Source organism: Rhinoderma darwinii, chromosome 4 (assembly GCF_050947455.1).
Source record: "Rhinoderma darwinii isolate aRhiDar2 chromosome 4, aRhiDar2.hap1, whole genome shotgun sequence".
In the NCBI taxonomy this organism is placed as follows: Eukaryota; Metazoa; Chordata; class Amphibia; order Anura; family Rhinodermatidae; genus Rhinoderma; species Rhinoderma darwinii.
In genome coordinates this window covers 259,425,941-259,449,888 of record NC_134690.1, presented here as the reverse complement: position 1 = coordinate 259,449,888, position 23,948 = coordinate 259,425,941, and the positions used below count along the sequence as shown (strand labels likewise).

The window sequence follows — 23,948 nt, the reverse complement described above, 5'->3', positions numbered from 1 at the left end:
GTACGGGCTTTCTCTAGGAGTCCTGTCACACTTTATTCAGGTTTTTACATAAAAGCTGTTTAAAGTATTTTAAGGTTCAGCTTTAAACAATTTACATAAAGATATAATTACATTAAAAGCGGACCAACTTTGCAAATACAGTACTTTACTTATCTTGTCCTGATGATAACATTTATGTTATAGCAAATTTTATCCACAGCAGAATTCACAATTGTGCAAGCATTCTGAGCTGAAATCTTGTTGCTTCATCAGCGTCAGCATAAGGCCTTATTTACACGAGCGTATTTAAAGTCCGTTATACGCGCGTGAAAATCACGCACGTCGCACGGACCTGTTAGGCAATGGGGACATTCAGACTGTCCGTGATTTTCACGCAGCGTGTGTCCGCTCCGTAAAACTCACGACATGTCCTATACTTGGCCGTTTTTCACACATCACGCACCCATTGAAGTCAATGGGTGCGTGAAAATCACGTGCAGCACATGGAATCACGTCCGTGTGTCGCGCGTGATTCGCGCTACAGTTGTAAAATAAATTAATGAAAACATAAAAGCACCTCCTGCTTTTATGTTTGTAAACATAAAAACAGAGTATCATAACGATGCCATATGCGTGAAAATCACGCAGGCACGCACCAAATACTGATGCCATACGGAACTGCTACGTGCGCAAAACGCACACGCTCGTGTGAATCCGGCCTAAAGCTTACCCTTCTGATTTTCCTTAGGAAGTGTAGTCTTGACACCAGGATCTGCACAGTAATATGGGGAAACTAGCTTAGCTATCCCAGAATGCAGTGCAGCACAGAGTAGTGCATAAGGGATGTGATTGTAACAAATGTTCTACAGGTTCTAGTGACAACTATTTGAATTAGGAACACAGCTCTGAATGAAGACAAGCGGTGACTCTGGACTAGTGCATGATAGGTAAAGAAATTTGTGCTGGAACATCTACAGATAACCTATAATTGGCCATTCATAGACATTAGTTAAAAGTCATCATCTGTCATAAGAACATTATTTACTTTCTACATAGTATGTACCATAACTCAACTGCATTTCGTTTTATCTTTTCTTAACTATTATGATTTATTTTAGTAACACATTGCAATAGCATAAATATCCCAAGGACCAACCGTTGTTTTACAAACGTATTAAAAAATAAAATCTTTTAAAAGAAACAGTAATGTTAAACATTGTTTGCAGCATAAGGACATCGATTTCACAAAACACATTGATTAAGACTGTTCACATCTGCTTCGCAGATTCCGTAGTTTGTGACGGACAAAATAGCACAGCAGGAGGCACTATTTTGTACGGCAAAACAACTGGCGTGACAGAACATCAGACGGTACCCATTAAAGGGTTCCATTCAGCGGCTACGGTTTTTCATTGTTCTGCCCCATGACAGAGTGCAGCAATGGAAAGCCCTGACACAGATGTGAAAAGCCTTAGTCTTTGTTTTAAACTTGTGTATTTACATAAATAGACAATATTATTCATATAAATATTAAAAGAAATAACCCTAACCGAAAGTTATGTATAAAGTAGTCTCTTCAGCAATGTCTTTCTTGTGGAGTGTTGAGTAGGTAGCACCATTTGTGGGTAAATAGGGTGTCCAAGCTTTTCCAAATTATCCATACATCTGTCTGAACTGATAGCACTCATTGCAATAACCATTGCACTTGTTGTTACCGTAGTGATCACATCCTGGTGCCCTACACCGCAGCTTAGGTGCATCTTCTCCCGATAACTTGTGATGGCCACATCTGTGCTTGCACTGTTCACAAAGTTCATCATTTTTACCTGCTACTGGTTTTCTGCAAACATCCCTGGCACAAATTTTCATGTGACAACCAGTCCGATTTTGTCCAGGTCTCTGAGGATAAAAATAATTTTTAGAATAAATTTATATATTTTTATAACTTCAAACATGGCCTACTTTAAATTTTTCCCTAAAACATCTGCCCCTGTTTAACTCCTTGGTGACATATGACATAACTATACGTCACAGTCGCCAAGTGGAAGTATGGAGCTGTCACATGGTCATGGAAAGTACTGCCCCATGCACATAGGGCACTCTGGGACCCCTGTTTTCAGGATCGGTGAGAGTCCCAGCAGTCGGACCCCACAAATCAGACATTTATCACCTATCCTATGGATAGGTGATAAATGATCATTAAGAGAAAACTATATCTACCTCTGTTTGTCTTTGTATTCGTTCCTCTGTATTTCTTGCTTCATGGTATCTTTGGTTCTGAGCTTCAATGAAGCACTTCTGGCAGAATCCCTCAAATAATGTACTGCCTAATGTGCTACACTCCCGACCCAAGCACCGACTCATGTCCTTGAATGCAGCCACACTGACATAGGTTTGTGATGATTTGTTGGGTCTACTTGAATTAACTCCTGTAAAATAGAAAGTATAGTCTTATTATTAACATCAATAACGTCCAGTCAACTTACACAGACTAACTAGAAATACACAAACTTTATTTTATTATTTTAAATACTGCATGACTTAGTATGTGACACCCCATATATTAAAACAGGTGGAAAGTGGAGCAGTTGTCATATCACTTCTTTCATTTTTCAGCATGGTTTGGGTAAAAGCTCCACTTTGTGTCTGCAGTAGTTTTAATACATAAAGTTACTTTTAAGTGGATCAATCAGCAGGGTGTAAGAACATCGCTTTGGTCTGGAATTCTACCTACACACAAAGTTTTACTTATCTCTGGGCCGCTGTTCAAAAGATCTGCCGTCACAGCCTAAGCTCAGGAACAGCAGCTCTGAAGGAGTAAAATTTAGGGGCAGATAAACTATTAACTCTATACTGGGGGAAGGTGTTAGGACTATGAAGTGTTGTCAAAGACGAGGACTTATATAATACATTGCATTAGTGTCTTTTCTATCTATTTCTTTTTTCATGATCCATTAAACGGGTTGTCCAGGCAAAGACAACTGATGACCTATCCACAAGATAGGTTATCAGTATATGATCAGTGGGGGTCCGACACCCAGACCCCGCACCGATCAGCTGCTTTGGCTGCCTCCAGGCACCGGATGTCCATGCCGGAACCAGATGACTCCGGGCACAGAATAGCGGACGAGCTGCAGTACTGCAGCTCTTCTCCTTTTCAAGTGAATAGGAGCAGAGTTGCTGTTCTGCAGCTCGGCCGCTATGCAGTGGTCGGAGCCAACTGCTTCTGTCTCAGGGTATGTTCACACGCACTATTTACGGACGTAATTCAGGCGTTTTACGCCCTTGAATTACGGCCGAAAATACTGCTTGAAAGCGTCGGCAAACATCTGCCCATTCATTTGAATGGGTTTTACGATGTTCTGTGCAGACGGTCATTTTTTTTACGCGCCACTGTCAAAAGACGTCACGTAAATAAGATGCCCGCGTCAAAGAAGTGCATGTTACTTCTTGGGACGTAATTGAAGCCGTTTTCCATTGACTCCATAGAAAAACAGCTCCAATTACGTCCGTAATGGTCGCAGCGAAAAGCGCCTGCACTTGCCATTACGGCTGAAATTCAGGAGCTGTTTTCACCTGAAAACAGCTCCGTAATTTCAGCCGTAACGGACGTGCACATGTGAACATACCCTCAGAATACTGCATATCCTTCATAACATCCAGTGCCTGGAGACAGACAGAGTGTCGGACCCCCACCGATCATATACTGTTGATCCTATCCTGCCAATTTTGAGTCCTGATCATGGCGTAAAAAATAAATCAGTTTTACGATTCCCTGTTTTGCAAGTTAGTGTTTGTATGAGACCTCTGTTTTTCTGATGCTCTGCGGACAAGGAGAGGTAGGTACTCCTTTACACTGTCCCTCCCCACAACCAACTATTTGAGTTGATGGCATCAGTATAAGGCCCTGTTCACACTGAGTTTTTTTGCCGCGGAAACCGTGGCAAAAAACGGCCGAAATTGACTCCTATTGACTTCAATTGGAGGTGGAGGCGTTCTTTTTACCGCGAGCAAAAACAAAGCGCTCGCGGGAAAAAGAAGCGACATGCCCTATCTTGAGGCGTTTTCCGCCTCAAAAACCCAATTGAAATCAATAGGAGACGGAAATAAACGCGTTTTTTGCTGCGTTTTGCGGCAAAAAATGCTTGCGGTTATTCCATCTTTCTGTTGAAGAGATAGCTAAAACAAAAAAGCCTAAAAAAAACACGTGTGGTGCACAACCACTTCAAAAAAGCCGGAGCTGATTTTTCCAGGCAGAATCTTCTGCCTGCAAAAAAACTCTGTGTGAACATACTCTAAAGCTTCATCCGCACTGCAGTTTAGGTTTATATTTTGATTTATATAGCATTGAAGCCTAATACTTTGTACACTAAAAACTGCGCCTTCAAACAACTACAACCACGTTACTACCAATAAAGAGCTAACATTACTAAAATGAACAAACAAAAAAATCGGAGAAATTACCTACCACTGTTTTCTTTATACTCCAAGAAGCATAAAGTGCAAAATCCTTCATTTTGTAGTGTACCAAAATACTGGCAGGCAGGTTTTCTACATTTTTGGTTAGCTGTCCTCTCTACATTGTAATTTGTCCCAGACTGTGAACTAGTGGTTGATGTCTGGGTCTCGTCATTAGAAGCCTCTTGACCTGATAGATTCACAAGACTCCTTGACAAATTTACAGGGTCAGAAATGGACCTTTGATGAAGCAAAGGGGGGAAGCTCCTACTGTGGGAGTGTTCTGTAGTCCGTTTAAAGCAAGAGCTACAAATACCGTTAAAAGTTCTAGTGGCATCCTGAAAACATATATTGCACCTAATAATGTCAGAGGTCCTAACCCTTTCAGTACTATTACCTAGCTGAGGATGTCTGGTATTGTGACAGCGTTCACACAGTCCATTGAGCTCCACATTCAATGTAAATGGGCAGTCAGCTGTTTTACATTTCATTGCATTTGTTTCACTGTAAATGAAGAGGCTGGGCGCTGTTGCTAGTGCAGAAGCAGGATCTGGCAGCGACTCCGGAGTCATTTGACATGACGGTTCACAATATTCAGGTTTGCGATGTATAGATTCACCCTTCTGTATTTGGGTTTTAGTCCTGTCACTGGATTTCTGTTTCTTATCGAAGCACTCATGGCAGTAGGGCTGCGTGCTCACGGACATGAAGAAAGGACAATTTAATGTTTCACATTTCACTTCAACAAGAGACAGCTGAGGAAGGGTAATCTCAAATCGGCTTTTTCCACCTTTGGTCTCCTGCCACCGCTTATACTCGTGCTGAACAAGCTGAAAGTAATCTTCCACCAAATTTATTTCCTTGGGTAAATTGTTTTCATCAAGCCTGCAAAAAACAACAAATGAATCAGTGTTTGCCTTTTTATGTAGCAGTAATTCATATTTTTCTTATTTTGCAAATATATTTTCAGAGGCCTTAGACTAAGGCCTTATTCACACGAGCATATTTCACGTCCGTGTTACGCGCGTTAAAACAACGGACGTCCGACGGACCTATGCAATTCAATGGGGTCATTCAGACATTGTGTTTTTCACTCAGCGCGAATCCGCTGCATGAAACGGACGGCATGTCCTATTCTTGTGCGTTTTTTGCGCATCACGCACCCATTGAAGTCAATGGGTGTGTGAAAATCACGGACAGCACACGGACGTCATCCGTGTGCTGTCCTTGATTCACGTAACGGTTGCTAACGAAATGATGAGAAAAAGAAAAACACCTCCTTCAGTTTTTTTTGCTGACGTAAAAAAAACGTGACTTACGAATGACATACGCGCGTAAAAAAACGCAGACACGCACCGCAGACAGATGTCACACGGAACTGCAATGCAAGAAAAACGCTGCATTTTTTTTACAAAATGGACACGTTCGTGTGAATATGGCCTAAGAAGACGAATAAACACTAAACTCTGCATGGTCTTGCCTGTGTAAAGCGATGCACATACATTATATAAAGGAACCAACCTGGCCGTGTTTACTAGATGAGTGGTCCCATTCTCCCAGGAATGCACAGGTACCTCCAGCACATGCAAATACTCTTTAAGCAGCTTCTCCCTGGATTTCTCTTCATGGTCCGTTATAAAGTGCACTTTCATATCTTCAAATCTGCCTTCTTCACTGACTACCAATGGGACAGCACGGATTTCTGTGTGGGCAGCAAGGTTGATCATTAGCCGTACAGTGGGACACACTCTATGTTGAATACTAACAAATACTATTACTGACAAAGTGAAAGCTGGGATACTGGAAGGGTTAAGTAATAGTAAATGGAAGTTTGCTGATTACGAGCATGTACAATACTATAGTGGTATTTTTCTTCAAGTTATAGAACAATATCAAGATATAAGAAACTAATGTCTTCCTCATTTTTTCGGCAGTGCTTTACATACCTGGCCCTGTGTCTTTCATAGTGACAAGGGGTGAAAAGTGCTGGCTGTCATAGCCAAGAATAATGGGGTATTTATAACATTCCTGCGCAGGCCAATGAAGAGGTAGGTAAATTCCACCAACATTCAAAGGTGAGAAACTAGAGCCAGACTCCAAACTTCGGAACATGTTATCTGTAGAACAAGATTTTTTTTTGAATATAGCATTATTATTATTATTATTATTATTAAAACTTTTAACAAATATAATGTCTTTTTATAGTTTTAGTACATGCAAAGGACATTAAAGGGTTCAGTAACATGCAGCAGATTTTGAAAATCAGTTCCATTCATGTGACTGTGGTTGTTCCTGCAGTTGGTGCTGCAAGTTCCGTTCAGATGAAATTTTGCCGCGTGTGACTGCACCGTAAGGGTGTACCGTACTTGCATTGTATTTCCGCAGTGTAAAAATATTCTGTGGAAACTCCAATGTATGCTTAAGGGGAAAAATATTCTGCAACGCAGACATATTTCATTGGTCCTTGTGTTGCGGAATATTTTTTCCTATAGGAATACGTTGTAAAGTTTTCCGCAGCGCAGGTTTACGCTGCGGAAATACAATGCAAGTAAGCCACGTGTGAGCGCACCCTAATGGCATTGATCAGGATTAGAAAAATGGTCAGCTTTTTTTCCCCAAAAACTTTCAACGTCTGTACATAGGCTGTGTTTGGTATTGAAGTTCAAACCTATTCACTTAATGAGGATGAGCTGCAATACCAGCTACAAACCATGGAAGACGAAAAAGATCCCTTTTTCAAATTCTAGACAACCACTTTAAAGGCAATGGACACCTTTGAACACATTTGTTTATTGCAATTAATGTACTTTTTCAAATAAAACAGATTTGCAGTTGGCTTTAATTAAAAATATACCCCCGTTTTGCCAATTGCAAATCTATTTTATTTGTAAAAGTACAAACAACGCAATAAAGTGTTGAATGGTGTCCATACACTTTAAGAACAATTTTTTTTTTATGTGTCCATTAATAATGTTTTTTAAAATATACATTAAATCAGTATTTTTGTTTTCTTCTAGCACAATAAAAATAAATAACAGCCAGAAATAGCTTGGATCGACCTGATCTTAAGTTAAATATTTATCAGCAAGTTACAATATATTACCTGAAATAACAATAATTGACCTCCGAAGGATGTTAGCCAACACAAATATGTGTATCTCTTCAAGACAATTGTACTGGAGGCCAGTGTGTCCTACTGAGGTGTCTGTGGATGCCATATTGACAAGATGTTCCCATTCTTCATCCCAATTCTACAGTAAAAAAAAAATATACAATAAATTATTGATTTCATTTAAGAAAAAATATAATCTGATTATCGACATGACATACTTTATGAGAAATCCAATCAAAATGATCTTCTGATATGCCTTCGATGCCATAGCGAATCACATTGGTCTGTGATCTTACACTGTTACTGATTTGTAGAAAGAAAGGGTTCTATGGAAAGCACTAAAAACTTCTAATAGTAGAAATCTCTCACCAGTGCCAAAGGGGTTTGTACTCTATATAGAGTCATTTTATGTATGGATTTATGTAATATTTTATATCTTTTTTTCCCCCCTCTCTCACACATGGACTACAGTCTTCTGTTCATGAAATATTTATTTCATAGCTTTGTGCCATTACTGCCCTTTGTAATGCTGCTCTATGTCCTCTACCTCAGTGACTGATTTTGGGATGGTCTATCCTTACATATACAGTGAAACCTTTCAAAAAGACCACCTCTTTGAGAAAACCAACCCTTTATCCAGACCAGATTCCCTTTGATGGATTTTCAGTACTATAATATACAATGCATAATGGGCATCTTCTTTGAGAGGACATCCCTTTAGAAGACTAATTTTCAAAGCAATTTTAGGTCGTAGTCGCAAAGGGGTTTCACTGTAGTACTTGTGCCAAATGAAATTTGATCAATGTTCACAGATAAATGATGTCACAAGGACCCAGTGTTATGTTGCTCCAGGTCTAGTCAGTTGTAGCTCTAGCCCTTGTCGATATCTTACCGCCATAATGAGTCTGAGTCGGTTTCTGTGGATGTCTCCTAGTGTCGATATCTAGTGGTATTTCTTACCCGTGTGTCGTAGCGAAGTTCTGTTTGTTGAAACACTGTGGATTTGACACATTCCAACTGCCAGCGGAATTTGAAGTTGCGCGTATCTGTTGTCTTTAGAACATTGTGCAATGTTTTCCGGAGCACTAAATCTGTATCTTGTACGCCCCACATATACATGGATGCAGCATGCATTAAACAGTTCCCATCACCTATACAGAAGTAATGAGATAGAAATAAATTGTATTAAACTAAAGTAAAAAATAGTGTAGTACCGTGTTAGCCAGAGACAATATGAAATGTTAAATACTTTTGTGTCAAAAAAGACAAAAGTATAATAGGTATGATACCTTTATTGGCTAACCATAAAAGTTCTATATGCAAGCTTTCAGAGCACAGAGGCCCCTTCTTCAGGCAGTTTACAAATGAATGACTTAGAAAAAAGCACAACATTATAAAGGTATCATACCTATTATACTTTTGTCTTTTTTGACACAAAAGTATTTAACATTTCATATTAAACTAAAGAAACAGTAATAGAGCTGAATTATGAACCATTAAACCTAAAATACAGAGAGCTAAAAAGCTAATTCTGACATACTGTACACATGAGAGGTGAATAATGTTCAACAAAGTCCAGTCTCTAAAACACCACCTCTTTGAGACTAATACCCCTGATCGAGACAAGATTTTTCAGTGACTCCACCAAAAGACCAATTTCACGGCAATTTTAGGTATTTTCAAAATAAAATTATCTGCTAAAGATGAAGCACCAATATAATAATGCAGAGATAAACTCCAGGATATGGTCACTACTAGCCCCAAAAAATGGTCGAAAACGAATTGCAAACAATCATGAAAAAAAGCAAGCAAATTGTCTGACATTTATCTCATGTTTATGGCTTGATGCAGGCCATACAAGTTAAAGGGATTTACAAAAAAAAAAGTTGCAGTTCAGAATTATTGAAGTGACTAGGGCTAAACTGCAATACCAGCTTGACTATTTGGGTATGTTCACACACAAACTCAAAAACGTCTGAAAATACAGAGCTGTTTTCAAGGGAAAACGGCTCCTGATTTTCAGACGTATTTTAAGCCACTGCCGATTTTCGCAACGTCTTTTACGGCCGTTTTTGGAGCTGTTTTCTATAGAGTCTATGAAAAACTGCTCCAAAAACGTCCCAAGAAGTGACCTGCACTTCTTTTTCGCGGCCGTTTTTATTTATGCGGCCGTTTTTGAAAACGGCCACGTAAAAAAACGGCCTGTCGGAACAGAACGCCGTTTTTCCCATTGAAATCAATGGGCAGATGTTTGGAGCCGTTCTGCTTCCGATTTTTTTGGCCATTTTTCTGCCTTTACGGCCGAAAATAGGCCGTGTGAACATACCCATAGGCTACGTTCACACTGTGGATTTTTCATCCGGATTTGTGGATGGAAGTACAGTAGCAGCAAAGTGGATGAGATTTGAAGAAATCTTATACACACTTTGCATAAATAATCAGCCGAGAAAATGTTCATAAATTGACTTGCGTTGCCGATTTTAAATCTGCAACATGTCAATTTATGTTGCATGTTTGCTGCACATTTGTTGTTGGTTTTCTCCAATAGGAGACAATAGCAATAGGAAAGTAAAAATCTGCAGCAAATGACAATTGTTGTCGACTTTGCTGCGATTATGTTGTGTATTTGCACCAAATTCCGCAAGATTCTTAAAGAAAAAAGGGAATACTCACCTCTGATGATGCCCCAATGGCATCTATTCCGGAAAGTGTGTGCATAGGCTGCCTCATGTAATCATATGGGATGAAACGTCGTAACAGGAGGCAGCCTAGGCATACATAGGCCGGTAGAGCAAGAACGCTTTTCCATGGTAGCGCCTATCGGAGGTGAGTATAATTTTTGTTAGCCGTTTTATGCAGCGCTGAATCCAGCCGAATAGATGCACACCATTTAGAGCGAATATTCGACCGAATTTTTCTGCAGCATACACGCCCTGTGTGATCATAACTTTACAGCGTCACGCATGCTATAAGTCAACTAAAGACACCAAAGTCCGTTGCCTTCTGTCCACACCATGAAGTATCATAGAAAAATGAAGGCATTTTGTAATCCTTATTGTTATTATGATTTCATTTTTTTCCTTTGCCTTGATATTTCTGTTGACAGCCTCTTTTGGCCCTGTTGGATCATTACAAGGGGATACTATCAGGAAGATGCAGTACGTTTTTCATGATACTATAGCAGCAGAAAAATCATTAGCGGACTACTCCAATCTTCCCACACTCCGCATTTGCCCAGGATGCTGACCAGTCACGACAATTACGAGACTTATAGTACTAACAAACTAACTGGCTTCTTAGCAGTCAAGCTGAATATTTTTTTTGCAGCCAAGAGGGTGAACATTGTCATCCTGGAGATCTGTTATAACGCTTTGTCCAGGTGTTTCTCCATGTTGATTATATTGTATATACAGATGACGTAGAGCAGAGGTTCTAATTTTGGTAAGATATGCCATAATAACACTATGTATTATCTAGGTTTTTTTTTATACCTTTGCAGCTCATAGGAAATATAAACCCCAAGTAAGTTATTAATAAGCTAATATTTGTAGTATTAGTGCTTTCGTTAATATCACATTATTATGAACAAGTATAGCTCGACCATGAAGATTGAAAATCGTGTGCAATGCACATACGTCTCGAATCTTTTTAGCCTTCTCCAATGCTGCTGGTAAATTCAGCACAATAAAACTGTTCATAAACAGATAAATTTCCCTCCTACTGTCAAATGCAGAACAAAGATATGATTTGTTCTGCCTGTAAATTTCTTGCACACACCGAACCATCAGCATAAAATTCCGTGTTACTTGGAATTTCCCAGTGTGTGGCGATATGAGAAACAATTGGCTGAAGTCTATTGTACTTTTTTGTTCTTTCAACATTGTAGCAGACAGGACTTTCCAAGAGGGCGGGGACGAGCCTGACAGGATTGTATATTCATCAGGCAAGTGAAATCAGTGCAGCTCATTCATGTCGGAATTTTTCTTCTGTCTTTTTCATAAGTTTCAATTCTTGTATGAGCAATTGTCTTCCTCATTTCTGTCATTCTTATATCCTGAATTACACTGGGGATGATTCACTAAAAAAAAAAGTCATATTCCTGCAAGGTATTCTGCCAACTCATCTCTCAAAGCTGTCATAGGTACATCGATCAGGTACTGGAAGAGCGGCAGACATTTTCAGAAATATGATCAGTGCCACTTAGATAGAACATCTCGTAACCTGCCAATGCCATTTTCATTGCTTTGGAAGTTGCCAATAGAATAGCAAAATGCGTAATGAAAGTGGTGTAATTGAAAAGTTCATAGACTGTTCTATATACGGCTGTATTACAGCTCGGTAACAATATAAACAGAAACTGACGGTTCAGAATTATTATATCTTGTTTATCAAATTTATCATTTTTAGTTTTCATAAGAAAAAGCCTCTGAATCCAGGCATTTTTGGAGCTGATTTGCAACCATTTTTCTTTCTTTTTGAAGCGTTTTTTGTAGGGCCAATGGAAATTCAGCTTGTAAAACGTTTTAACAAGTGACATATGACTTCTTTTTTACGAAGCGTATTTTTACAAGACTTGTTTTTATTCAGCAGTGTAAAAATACACTTCATATGAACTACACGGTGTAATTCCTATTAAAATCAATGGGAAGCTGCTTGCAGGTGTAGTTCAAGTGTATTTTGGAGTGTAATACAAGCTTTTTACACTTTGAAATAAGCCGTGTGAACATGCCCTAAGCAGAGCTGCAGTGCAAAGAATGAGAAAGGAACAGAGCGAAAGGCTAGGTTTCTGAAGAGACAGGAGGTGGATTCGAGCCAATCTTTGATTTCCTGTAGGCAATACAACAGTACAGCACTTGGCTACGTCCGTCAGTTCCATAGAGTTTAATGGCAGGGCAGTGTGCATGTCTGACAGCTGAACCATTTAAATAGGGGGACGGGACACGGGACACTGATCGGTGGGGTCTCCAGCAATCAGATAGGGCATAGCCAAAAAACTTCATTCACTTGATGGCGGCTAAAAGAGTGTCCCTCTGGCCTCGGTTAGGCTGGTATTTTTTTTTTAAGTAGTTTACGCTATTCCATAGTAAAAAAACAACAGCTTATACTGCGTGGTATACGTTTTTTACAATAAGACCCTATGGTCACCGTTGCAGAATTGCGGCCATCTCTTACTGGGAGATGTTCCTGAAAATAGCAATACCTCCCCTTTACGAAATTTCCACATAGGAAACATACTAACCCTAACTTGCCAGAGGTGTGGAGGCGACATGGCGAACATGTACCACTATTTGTGGGCCTGCTCTATCAATCATTCATTTTGGAACAGGACATTGGTATTTACACATACTAATGCTACTTAACATATACCTTTAAAACCTAGTTGGGCCCTTTTCGGCAAACTGCCAGACACCACCTCTCACGTCCCCCAAATACATCAGGGGCTCTGATTTTGCTTTTCCACTGCTACCCGCAAAACCATCCTGCAAACCTGGAGGGGGGACACAGGGTGTCCCATCCCATTGCCTGTTCTTGGAGAAATCAGGTTTTCCATTGTGAATGGACTGGGTAAAAGTTTCTCTGCAAAAAGAATCTATTCTTGAAATTTTTTGAAACATGGCGACCTATTATCCAGCTATTACCAACCCATGTTGAATCCAGAATAGTTAATGTTTCCGGTTCACAGTCTGGGACCTTAAACAAACTGTAGTTTGGGGAAATCTGTTATAGCTCTTTCTTACCCGCACCACTTCTGAATGTATGTTTCTCCTTTTTTGTGGTACACTTCTTTGATTTTTTTTAGTTTAGGCCCTTGGGGTAAACCTAATCTGCACATCTTTATGTGCCCTCCTTTGCTTCGTACCTTTCCACTTTTTTCTCCCCCTTTTTTTTTTTTCCTCGTTCCCTCCGGACACCAGCTGAACCATCAACACACTGCATTTTCTCCCATATGGCAACCATGGACTCTATATTCCAGAGTATAGTATCCTCTCATAAGTATCCACTTCACAACGGAATACCTGAACTGGAGCCCCCAGTCGGCTTTTCTTGAGATGCACACTAACAGCTTGCTTTGTTACGCCCTCTGCGGTTTCATCCCTGCAGGATCTGTACTAATGGGCTACACAGTCTTCTGCATTGCAGCTATCATGACAATGGAAAAAAATCTCTCTACACATTTATTTTTCCTTACCCCTCCTCCCCACCCAATGTTTTATTGTTTTGCCGTGGACGTCCACGACCTGTAAAAAACGAAAACATTTGCAATAAGCAAGGTAAAAAAAAAAAAAAGAAGTTGTAGAACTTTTCATTTTACAACATTTGGACATAAAACCGAAAAACATGCTTGGTTGAGTCTTCTTATGCACAGGAGACTTATTTTTACTAAATGATTTAGCATCAACACATCAATATAAACATAATCAAAACTACACAAATAATGTGTTGACAAGTCCGTTGAACATAAATATTACCTTGATACAGAAACAAAGCAGATTGAAAGGAGTTTTCCAGGGCTCTGATATTGATCTTTAGGATAGGTCAGTAATATCAGATCAGTAGGGATCTGAGTTCCAACACCCCTGACGATCAGCGGATTGAAGGGGGAGCAGCGCAACAGCCTCTTCAATGCTTACCAGACACAGCTTCGAACATTGTAATGGCTGTGCCTGGTACTGCAGCTCAGTCCTATTCACTTGAATGAAACTGAGCTGCAATACCAGGGACTGCCACTGTAAAGAGCGGTGTCGGAAGTTGGACCCCACTGATCTGATATTGATGACCTAATCCTAAGGATCGGTCATCAATATCAAAGTCCTGGAAAACCCCTTTAATGTTCACTTACATATACTGTAAGTATGTACTTTCTGTACCGTAATTGCTAATGTTAGACCTTTGAACCACTTATTAGGAAACTGCATAAATATATTAAAATAAAATTCTGACATAAGCAGCTTCTGTCTCTTGATGTACCTACAGGGCTCACTCAGAGAATTACAAATGGTGTTATTTATGCAATTCACGGGAACATTCTTTATAGTAACTCCAAACATGAAGTTTTGCTTTCAGATTATTAGTCTGAGTTATCTTATCCTATGGGGTTAATGGAAAGAAAGACTTCCACCTACTGAAATAACACTTTTAACATAGGACATGGTTACATATAGGAGAGCCCTTGAGAGAGCGGTGATGATGAGAACAGTACAAAGAATTTTCTCAGCAAAAGCTTGCAGTTTTAAACGTTTTTGGCAATATTTCCACAAAAAAAAGTGCACGCGCACACACACACACACACACACACACACGCACACACACACGCTGTGTTTTTTGCAGTAAATAAGACAACGGAAAAAAAGAAAGACCCCGTAAGTGAACTTAAGAGCCAAAAATCTATGATAGCCCTCTGAAATACAAAGACTATCATAGGCATAATTCATAATCTATAAACATCACAGTACAGTATGCCCAAGACTCCTCTCTGTATATCTTACATTCAACAGTTGGCACAAACTACTTTACAACTAGTTAGCAGATAGAAACCGGTTCTTACCATTTGTCCGTAGGGGGACGAGTTTTTTCACTTCTTTGCATGCATTTAGCTTCTTATGACTTTCCAATGCAACTTGCATGGATCTATTATAAAGAGTCTTCTGCAGAATCTCTCGGAATCTTGTGCAAAATTGACAGATCATAAACAGTTCAATAGTGTATCGGTGCATTGTCCGAAAGTGGGGGATGACTCCATTGCTGGGCTTCACTATGTCCTGTGGGGTTCTATCTCGGATTTTCACAGCCTTCAGCATGTTGCTCATGTACAGATCCTGGGGAAGGACCTGCTGCGTTGCCATCTTCTTCTGAAATAGCGTAAGGAAAGAAAACAGTTGTCATTTTAAGTCGATCACAAACTTGGAGTTTGTAAATGTTACTTTTTCTTTACGTGAAGCGCAGTATTAAAAATCCCCCACAGTTACAAAAGAGTTACAACAAGTTTCCGAGATTTCACAAATAAAAAAAAATAGAGACTTAGTCATACAGGTCTGATGTCATTCAGATAAGGCAGAAATCTATAGGGAAAGTACTACATGGATTACACACTAGTTCATTAATAGTCTTCCACTTCATTCATGTACAACTATAATTTATAAATGTCATCAAAAGTTTCCTTTACTACCTAGAGTGATGATAGTAAGTATACAAGCTGCCCCCGAGCACATGTATATTCACTTGTATATAAGACATTTCAACACAGTACTGTGGCTATATACTGTAGCTATATACAGGGATTTTCCGCTGCCAGTGAGCATGTTTTAACATGCCTGAGACCCCAATGTTACAGTCCATCCCTTGGGAATTGGCCATTTACACCCTCAAAATAATAGTAAGAGGAAGGGTGGGGGATAATAAGTGGAAAATCCCTGTGAAGAAGAGCACCATGAATGGAAAAAGTAGCCTAATAACTGTTTAGAGAAGACTGTTTAAAGAGGCAGCTTCTATGCACAGAGATTAAAGTATGTCCAGGTGCAGGAAAGTCCATACCACAGGCCTGGGAAATCCCAGAAGTCAGGTCGCCAAGGCACCCAGGAATTTGCTGCAGGCACCTAACACTTTTGGACTTATTCAGACTAACTTATTTTATGTTTGTGTGCTGTCCGTTAAAACAACTGACAGCACACGGACCCATGCAAATCAATGGGGCTATTTACACATGCGTGATTATTCACACAGCGCTATGTCTGTTGCGTGAAAGTCCTTTTTTAGTCCGTTTTTGCGGACCACGTCGCCCATTGAAGTCTATGGGTGTGTGAAAAACACAAACAGCACATGGACGACATCCGTCTGCTGTCCGTGTTCCACACACCAGTTGCAAAAGAAATGCTGAGAAAAACAAACAAACCAGGAAGTGCAGAAACATGGACGTGAAAGACCGATCCCACGCGGAAAGCACACGGATGCCACACGGACTTGAAATGCTTGAAATACGGTCCTTTTTTTTTTTTTTTTCGGATTGCACCTGAGGTTTCTATGGTAGAAAAGGTAGTCGGTCTACCATCACCTATGTAAACCGGATTTTCACCAATTAATTGTTTCTGCCTTTACTATTTAGGCAGATCAGTAAGAGAAGTGGTCTGTCACTTACTAAAAGCGCTTCTATTGAAAACCTCATCTGTAGTACTATATGTTAAACGGAGATTATCCTTGTAAGGCTCTGTTCACACTACTGTTAATGGGGTCTGTTGGGGTTTTTGTCAGACCTCCAGGAATTAAAAATGAAAATGGCTGCTTTATTTCAGAAATAGCGCCACGCCTGTCCATGGGTTGCGTCTGGTATTGCAGTTTAGCCTTATTGAAGTGAATAGGGCTGAGTTGCTATACCACACACAAGCTGTGGACAATTGTGAAGCTGTTTCTGGAAGACATCAGCCATATTTTTCTAAAACTGAACAATCCCTTTAAGTCTCCTAGTGGATGGCAGGCATAACATAACACTTCTGTATTACTTTATGATGTGCGGTCTGCTCTGTAGGTTTTGCCCACTAGACTTATAATCCTGCCGATAAGTCTATATAACCTCTCCTAGAAAATATATATGCTTTATCTGCAGATAACAGACACTATATTACAGTACGTCCATATGGGCCTTATTAAGATTACCTTTTCTAAATAGACAATATGTAATTAACCATTTAATAATATGAGTTGCCTAATTGCAGTAGTCTTTTTACATGAAGATGGGTCTAAACACCCAAGTAGATTGACATATCAATAAAAGAAAGCTGCCCTGTGTTCTACACAACGATTGGGGGTAAGCCACAGAGACCTTTGCAAAATCAGTCCCATAAAAAAATAAAAAATAAACTATGGCAGCACTCCGATACTTGCCAAAGGAAAAAAAACACCTCATTTTTTCCACCATGTTGTGACGTTTAACCTCTACTAAAGAGTTTTTCATCAAACAATGTATATACAGACCCACAGGGTATATGTATGATGTACTGAGATATGTATGTAATATTATGTTGTATGTTATATTACACTCCACTGATTGTTAGGGTATGTTCACACAGATTATTTTCGGCCATTTTTCGGGCCGTAAACGGCCAAAAAGTCGGAAGCAGAACACCTCCAAAAATCTGCCCATTGATTTCAATGTGAAATACGGCGTTTTAAAAACGCCAATGGGCCCGTTTTTCATTAACTCTATAGAAAAACAGCTCCAAAAACGACCATAAAAAACGCAGTGAAAAGCGTGTGACCATACCCGGTATGGTCACACGCTTAGCAAAAACCTTTTGAAAGTACAGAGCTGTATTCAAGGGAAAACCGCTCCTGATTTTCAGCCGTTTTTTTAGAAAACTCGCGTTTTTCGCTGCATTTTTTTACGGCCGTTTTTGGAGCTATTTTTCTATAGTCAATGCAAAACCGCGTAAAAAAAAACGGCCCGTTGGAACAGAACGCCGTTTTTCCCATTGAAATCAATGGGCAGATGTTTGGAGGCGTTCTGCCTCTGATTTTTCGCCCGTTTTTGGCCTGTGAAACGGCCGAAAATAAGCAGTGTGAACATACCCTGAGTGTGCACTTGCTTTATATACCCTTTGGCACTGTAAAGACATTGTTTGATACAACCTCTGGATGGGGCAGAAATGTCACAACATGGGTGAATAAATACGTTTTCTCTTTTACATATATATCTGAGTTCGTTGGCTCTCTTCTATACAAGTAGGTTGGCAGGTTGAGGTGTACTGGTCCTGAGAACATCCATAACCACATGCGATAAACACAGGGAAGCAGCATCACGCTATTTTTATTAGTGCAGCTCGAGCACTTTATATTAGCTTCTACTATAAAGTATGGTTTTGTTGTTTATATGACTCCTTATAACAGTGTAAACCAACACTATTGTATTTCAGCAAGCGCAAGAGAAAGATGGGTACGATTTTATGGGGTGTTCGGGAAATTCGATTTTATGGTTGGACTTTCCTAGGTGAATACAATGTTTTTCCACTGATAACGGGATCCAAAGGTGTCTGGCAGCACTTCACCCATCTGAACTCCATGGAAGTTCATACACATGTGGGCAAGTCAGACATTCAAGTTCATGAGCTTAACCAGTGGCGTTACCCAATGGCTGGAGATCTTTTGCCTGTCACCTCATGTGTATGGACAGTTCATTGGCTTAGAATATATGCAGTGCAGGTACTGAGAATTCAGGTCATACAATATAATATGTATTTTACATGTTCTAACCCTAAACTATCTCTCACCAGAGTATAAGCTCATTTTGCCAGGATCTGTCACTGAGATGTCTGTTCTGCTGATCTCTGTATTTGTGCATTTAGGTATTCATCCCCTTTATATCATATTTTACTGCGCCACAGAAGATGTTGGTGCCATATAAATAATAATAGCTATTCCTGGGGGTTCTTTAACAATCGAAGAACCCCCTAAAGCTCCCCCAAATAGAAATTTCTTTTAAAATCCCCCTATGGCAGCTGCGGTCCCATTACATTATTACGGAGGGGAACGAAGAAGCATTTGAATGGTAAGTATATTACAAAAGTTTATGATTTTCTGTTTAAATGTTGTAAAAGCTGAAACTACCTAAACTAAAAGGCGTATGCGGGAACCGACCCTACAAATGTTAAAGATTGGTCATATATTATATGCATGTGAGAATACTAAATATAAGAACTCTGAAATAAATAGAAGAGATACTGTGCCCGTTATAAAGCAATATTCATGGCATCAGCTTGTCTATGGCACATAAATAGTGCATAAAGTGACACTTTAACCCATGATTGCCTGTTGATATTTTCTACATGGGATGGTTACGCGCTGCCTTTTGATAGTGTTTCCGAGTAGCGGCTGCCGTTCTTTACCTCTGCTGTTCTTTACCTCTTTTCAGGATGACATGTAGCGGAGCTACATCCTGTCTCTCCCCCGCTGATCACGTGACTGAGTACAGTCAGAACAAGACACAAAGCGTCTGTCATAGCGACAAATATAACTGTACAGTAAAGTGTTCCTCTGTGGGGGATGATCACAATAAAGAAATAATAGTAATGAAGTTATATAATTCTAAAGAGTAAAAATAATAGATCTAAAATACTAATAAAAACAACACCTGTAACAACTTCCCGTAGCCCTGGTTCTTCGTTATTTTAGGAACATTAAAAATGATAGGGGGTCAAAAATAGAAAACATTAAATAGGGTAAACCTTACATCGATAACCCCTTTCCATATGGCCTATAAGGGCACGTGGACATTATACAGGGCCTCGGGACCCCTCTATGAGCCGGAACGAAGAGCCATAGTGACACTCCCTCTGGTGGCCCCAGCCTGTACATGTATCACATGGACCCCCATTGACTACCATGTAATATTATATTTCCTCGGTAATGAATGGCAAGCCGTAGCTTCAGGTCTCGCAAGCCGGTTTTACTCTTTTATTTTAATAACATGGACATCAACCACAGCCTAAATAACTCCAAAATAGCAAAGACTATAGACAAGTCTAATAATGCAATAGGTGTCTCAGGGGGGGGGGGGGGAACAACACAAAAGCCTCTCAAACAAATAAAGCCTAAATATAATAAAATCCCTAAACTGTGTCTGATCAATAAGACTCAATAATAATCTGGAGAAATTGATACATAAAGGAGTATTCTGACGATAAACCATTATTCCCTCTAGGGTACTGCGCACATGCATGGCCAGCCGCTTGTCGGATTCTGAGGTGCAAAGTGGGACCGGGGACCCCCACCTATCAGACATTTATGAAATATGGAATAACGGAAACCATCAGATAATCCTATTAATTATTCACAAAAATGATCAGACAAGAATGGAATTCTGACACATATTTGGCAATGAGACTGATAACAAGTCTGTATTGAATTGTTTGCCTGGATACAATATTTTAACTAAAATCATTACATTTTTGACAAATTCAAAAAATGCTGCAAAAGTCATCACCTCAGACTACATAGAAAAAACCTGACAGTGCTACAATAATCGCGCATGCGCAAATACCGCAGACAAAAAAATATATATTTGTCATCTATTTTGCACACGTCAACAGATTTTCATAAGACATTTTGTAAACGACTTCACATTTTTGCAATTTACTACACAAAATGCACTCGCGCGGCCGCATAATGTATTAATGTCACAGTCTTACCTCAACAATTGTAAATGAGCGGGTCACTGGCGGGTGTGTGGTTGACAGGAGACCGGCAGTGCTCACATTACTTCCAGATGAGGTAGCAGCAGATACACAGGTCCATGGAGCGCAGTCCTGCTCTCCTTCCCCGCAGCGTGTGATGATACTGTGTCCTGTCACCTTACGACCGGAGAATTTGCACTCGAATAGCTCTTGCGCTTCGGGTGTAGACTCGAAGTCCCCGCGCCTCCTCCCTGTGGGGATTTCCCAGGCCTGGGGACTTTCCAATACACGCCATTCAGTGTAATAACCGCGAGTGCCAGCAGAGGGCGCACCATTAATCAAACTCTTAGCACATATTTATATAATAGGAACAGTTATATATTACGAAGGGGAAGTACTGTTTTTGTTGTGTAATCGTATGGATGTTATGCTGCATGTCGTGTCAGTCGCCTATGTCGGATATATTCCTTCGTATACACTTGGCACCAGCTAAAAATAAAATAATTTTCATTCTCTTTGTAAAGGAGTCATGTAGTTTTGTAAGGGACAATTTTTCTCTTCACATTATTGCCTTCTGTCGGAGGTACTGTATACATCGGGAGCACGTATACCTCAGATGGACGACTGCAATGTATCCCATTGTATGGTATTCAGCGGGATAAGTCACCTACAGCATACAGTCAACTGCGCTATACCATCCTTCACAAAAAAAGGTATACTGACATACCAGCCCGACGTGGTCTAAAGGACACTCTTTTATGCACACGACCGTACCCGCAATCACGGCCCGCGATTGCGGGCACGGCCGGCCGCCGACTGACAGCCGCATTATCGGGCTGTGCTCCCATACAAAGTATGGGAGCATGGCCCGCAAAATGCAAAAGAACGGACATGTTCCATAATTCCCGAAACATTTCCACGGCACGGACACCCTTCCGTAGTGCTACAGAAAGGTGTCCGCGTTCAATGAAAGTGAATGTGTCCGTTTTTGTGGGCCGCAATTGCGGTCCACAAAAACGGAGGTTTTTTACGGTCGTGTGCATGGGGCCTTACCCTCCGTCTGGCTACTAGAGCCCTATGGTCACGTTTATATAATGGAGGCCTATAGACACGTTTATATAATGGAGCCCTATAGACACGTTTATATAATGGAGCCCTATGGACAAGTTTATATAACGGAGCCCTATGGACACGTTTATATAATGGAGCCCTATGGACAAGTTTATATAATGGAGCCCTATGGACAAGTTTATATAACGGAGCCCTATGGACACGTTTATATAATGGAGCCCTATAGACACGTTTATATAATGGAGCCCTATAGACACGTTTATATAATGGAGCTGTAAAGGATCTGCCAGGCACAGCTTCGGGGTTAACTCCCAGAACTAATCAGTCAGCACCTGAGAATACATCCCTGAGACTGACTCCTGCTTCCACCATTCAGGCTGGCAGGCTTAGGAGTGGGAGAGCCTATCGTAACCTGGCCAGACTCAGCTAGCTCCCGCCCTCGGTCTATTTAAGCCTGCACTTCCTGTCCCTCGGTGCTTGTGATTCTTTCCTTGTGGTTTCCTGGCCCAGCTACAGCTCCTGCTATTTTTGATCCTGCTCCATACAGACCCTGGCTTACCGACTACTCTTCTGCTTTTCGTTTGTACCTCGCACACTCCTGGCTTGACTCGGCTCGTTCACCACTCTGGTTGCTCACGGTGTTGCCGTGGGCAACGGCCCCTTTTTCTTGCTTGTGTTCCTTTGTATGTTTGTCGTGCACTTACTGAGCGCAGGGACCGCCGCCCAGTTGTACCCCGTCACCTAGGGCGGGTCGTTGCAAGTAGGCAGGGACAGAGTGGCGGGTAGATTAGGGCTCACTTTTCCGTCTCCCTACCCCCTGCCATTACATAATCACAAGCCCATACCTAGTCTACCCCTGGTCCCTGACACCACTATGGATCCCCGTGAGACCCTGGCTCAGCAAATGCAGGGTCTCTCCCTACAGGTCCAGGCCCTGGCTCAGAGGGTCAACCAGCCTGATGCTACCCTGGTAGTTCCCCTCACCGCACCCCTTGAACCCCACCTCAAGTTGCCCGACCGGTTCTCAGGGGACCGGAGGGCTTTTCTCTCCTTTCGGGAGAGTTGTAGGCTTTACTTTCGTTTAAAGCCTCATTCCTCAGGTTCTGAGAGCCAGCGGGTGGGTATAATTATGTCCCGGCTCCAGGAAGGGCCCCAAGAGTGGGCCTTCTCCTTGGCTCCTGACGCCCCTGAACTTTCCTCCGTTGATTGTTTCTTTTCTGCTCTCTGACTTATTTATGACGAGACTAACAGGACTGCCTTTGCCGAGAGTCAGCTGGTGACCTTACGTCAGGGTAAGAGACCTGTTGAGGAGTATTGCTCTGACTTTCGGAAGTGGTGCGTAGCTTCTCGGTGGAATGACCCTGCCTTAAGGTGCCAGTTTAGGTTGGGTCTGTCGAATGCCCTGAAAGACCTGCTAGTTAGCTATCCCTCTTCTGACTCCCTAGACCAGGTTATGGCTTTAGCGGTACGACTTGACCGACGTCTCAGGGAACGACAACGTGAACGTTTATGTGTTTTCTCCTCCGATTCCCCCATGATGCCTCCCGAAGCTCCGTTGCTTCGTTCCTCCCCGAAAGATTCAGAGATACCTATGCAACTCGGGGCCTCCGTGTCCCCCCAACAAAGTAGAGAATTCCGCAGGAAGAATGGTCTCTGCTTCTACTGTGAGGACGACAAGCATCAAGTGAACAACTGTCCTAAGCGTAAGATTGCAGCCAGAGAACTTCCGCGTCTAAGTGATCATCGGGGAGGTCACTTGGGCGCACAGGTATTTCCCGTAAATATGAAACGTACTAAGATCTTGCTTCCCTTTCAGGTCTCTTTTGATGGTAGGTCAAATGGAGCCCTATGGACAAGTTTATATAATGGAGCCCTATAGACACATTTATATAATGGAGCCCTATAGACACGTTTATATAATGGAGCCCTATGGACAAGTTTATATAATGGAGCCCTATGGACAAGTTTATATAATAAAATCTTATGGACCCGTTTATATAATGGAGTCCTATGGACAAGTTTATATAATGGAGTCCTATGGACAAGTTTATATAATGGAGCCCTATGGACAAGTTTATATAATGGAGCCCTATGGACACGTTTCTATAATGGAGCCCTATAGACACATTTATATAATGGAGCCCTATAGACACGTTTATATAATGGAG

General features: G+C 40.9%; 1 protein-coding gene across 1 annotated transcript; it reads right to left on the bottom strand.

The window, feature by feature from the left end:
- Positions 1 to 362: 362 nt before the first annotated feature.
- TNFAIP3 (TNF alpha induced protein 3) lies at positions 363 to 20,987 on the bottom strand. Its single transcript, XM_075864277.1, has 9 exons — positions 20,725 to 20,987; positions 15,096 to 15,399; positions 8,510 to 8,700; positions 7,541 to 7,688; positions 6,384 to 6,554; positions 5,959 to 6,139; positions 4,448 to 5,322; positions 2,200 to 2,408; positions 363 to 1,878 (listed from the first exon to the last, which is right to left on the bottom strand). Exons 2-9 carry the CDS (start codon positions 15,391 to 15,393, stop codon positions 1,633 to 1,635), a joined length of 2,319 nt encoding a protein of 772 aa, XP_075720392.1. The 5' UTR covers positions 15,394 to 15,399; positions 20,725 to 20,987; the 3' UTR covers positions 363 to 1,632.
- Between the last annotated feature and the right edge of the window lie 2,961 nt (positions 20,988 to 23,948).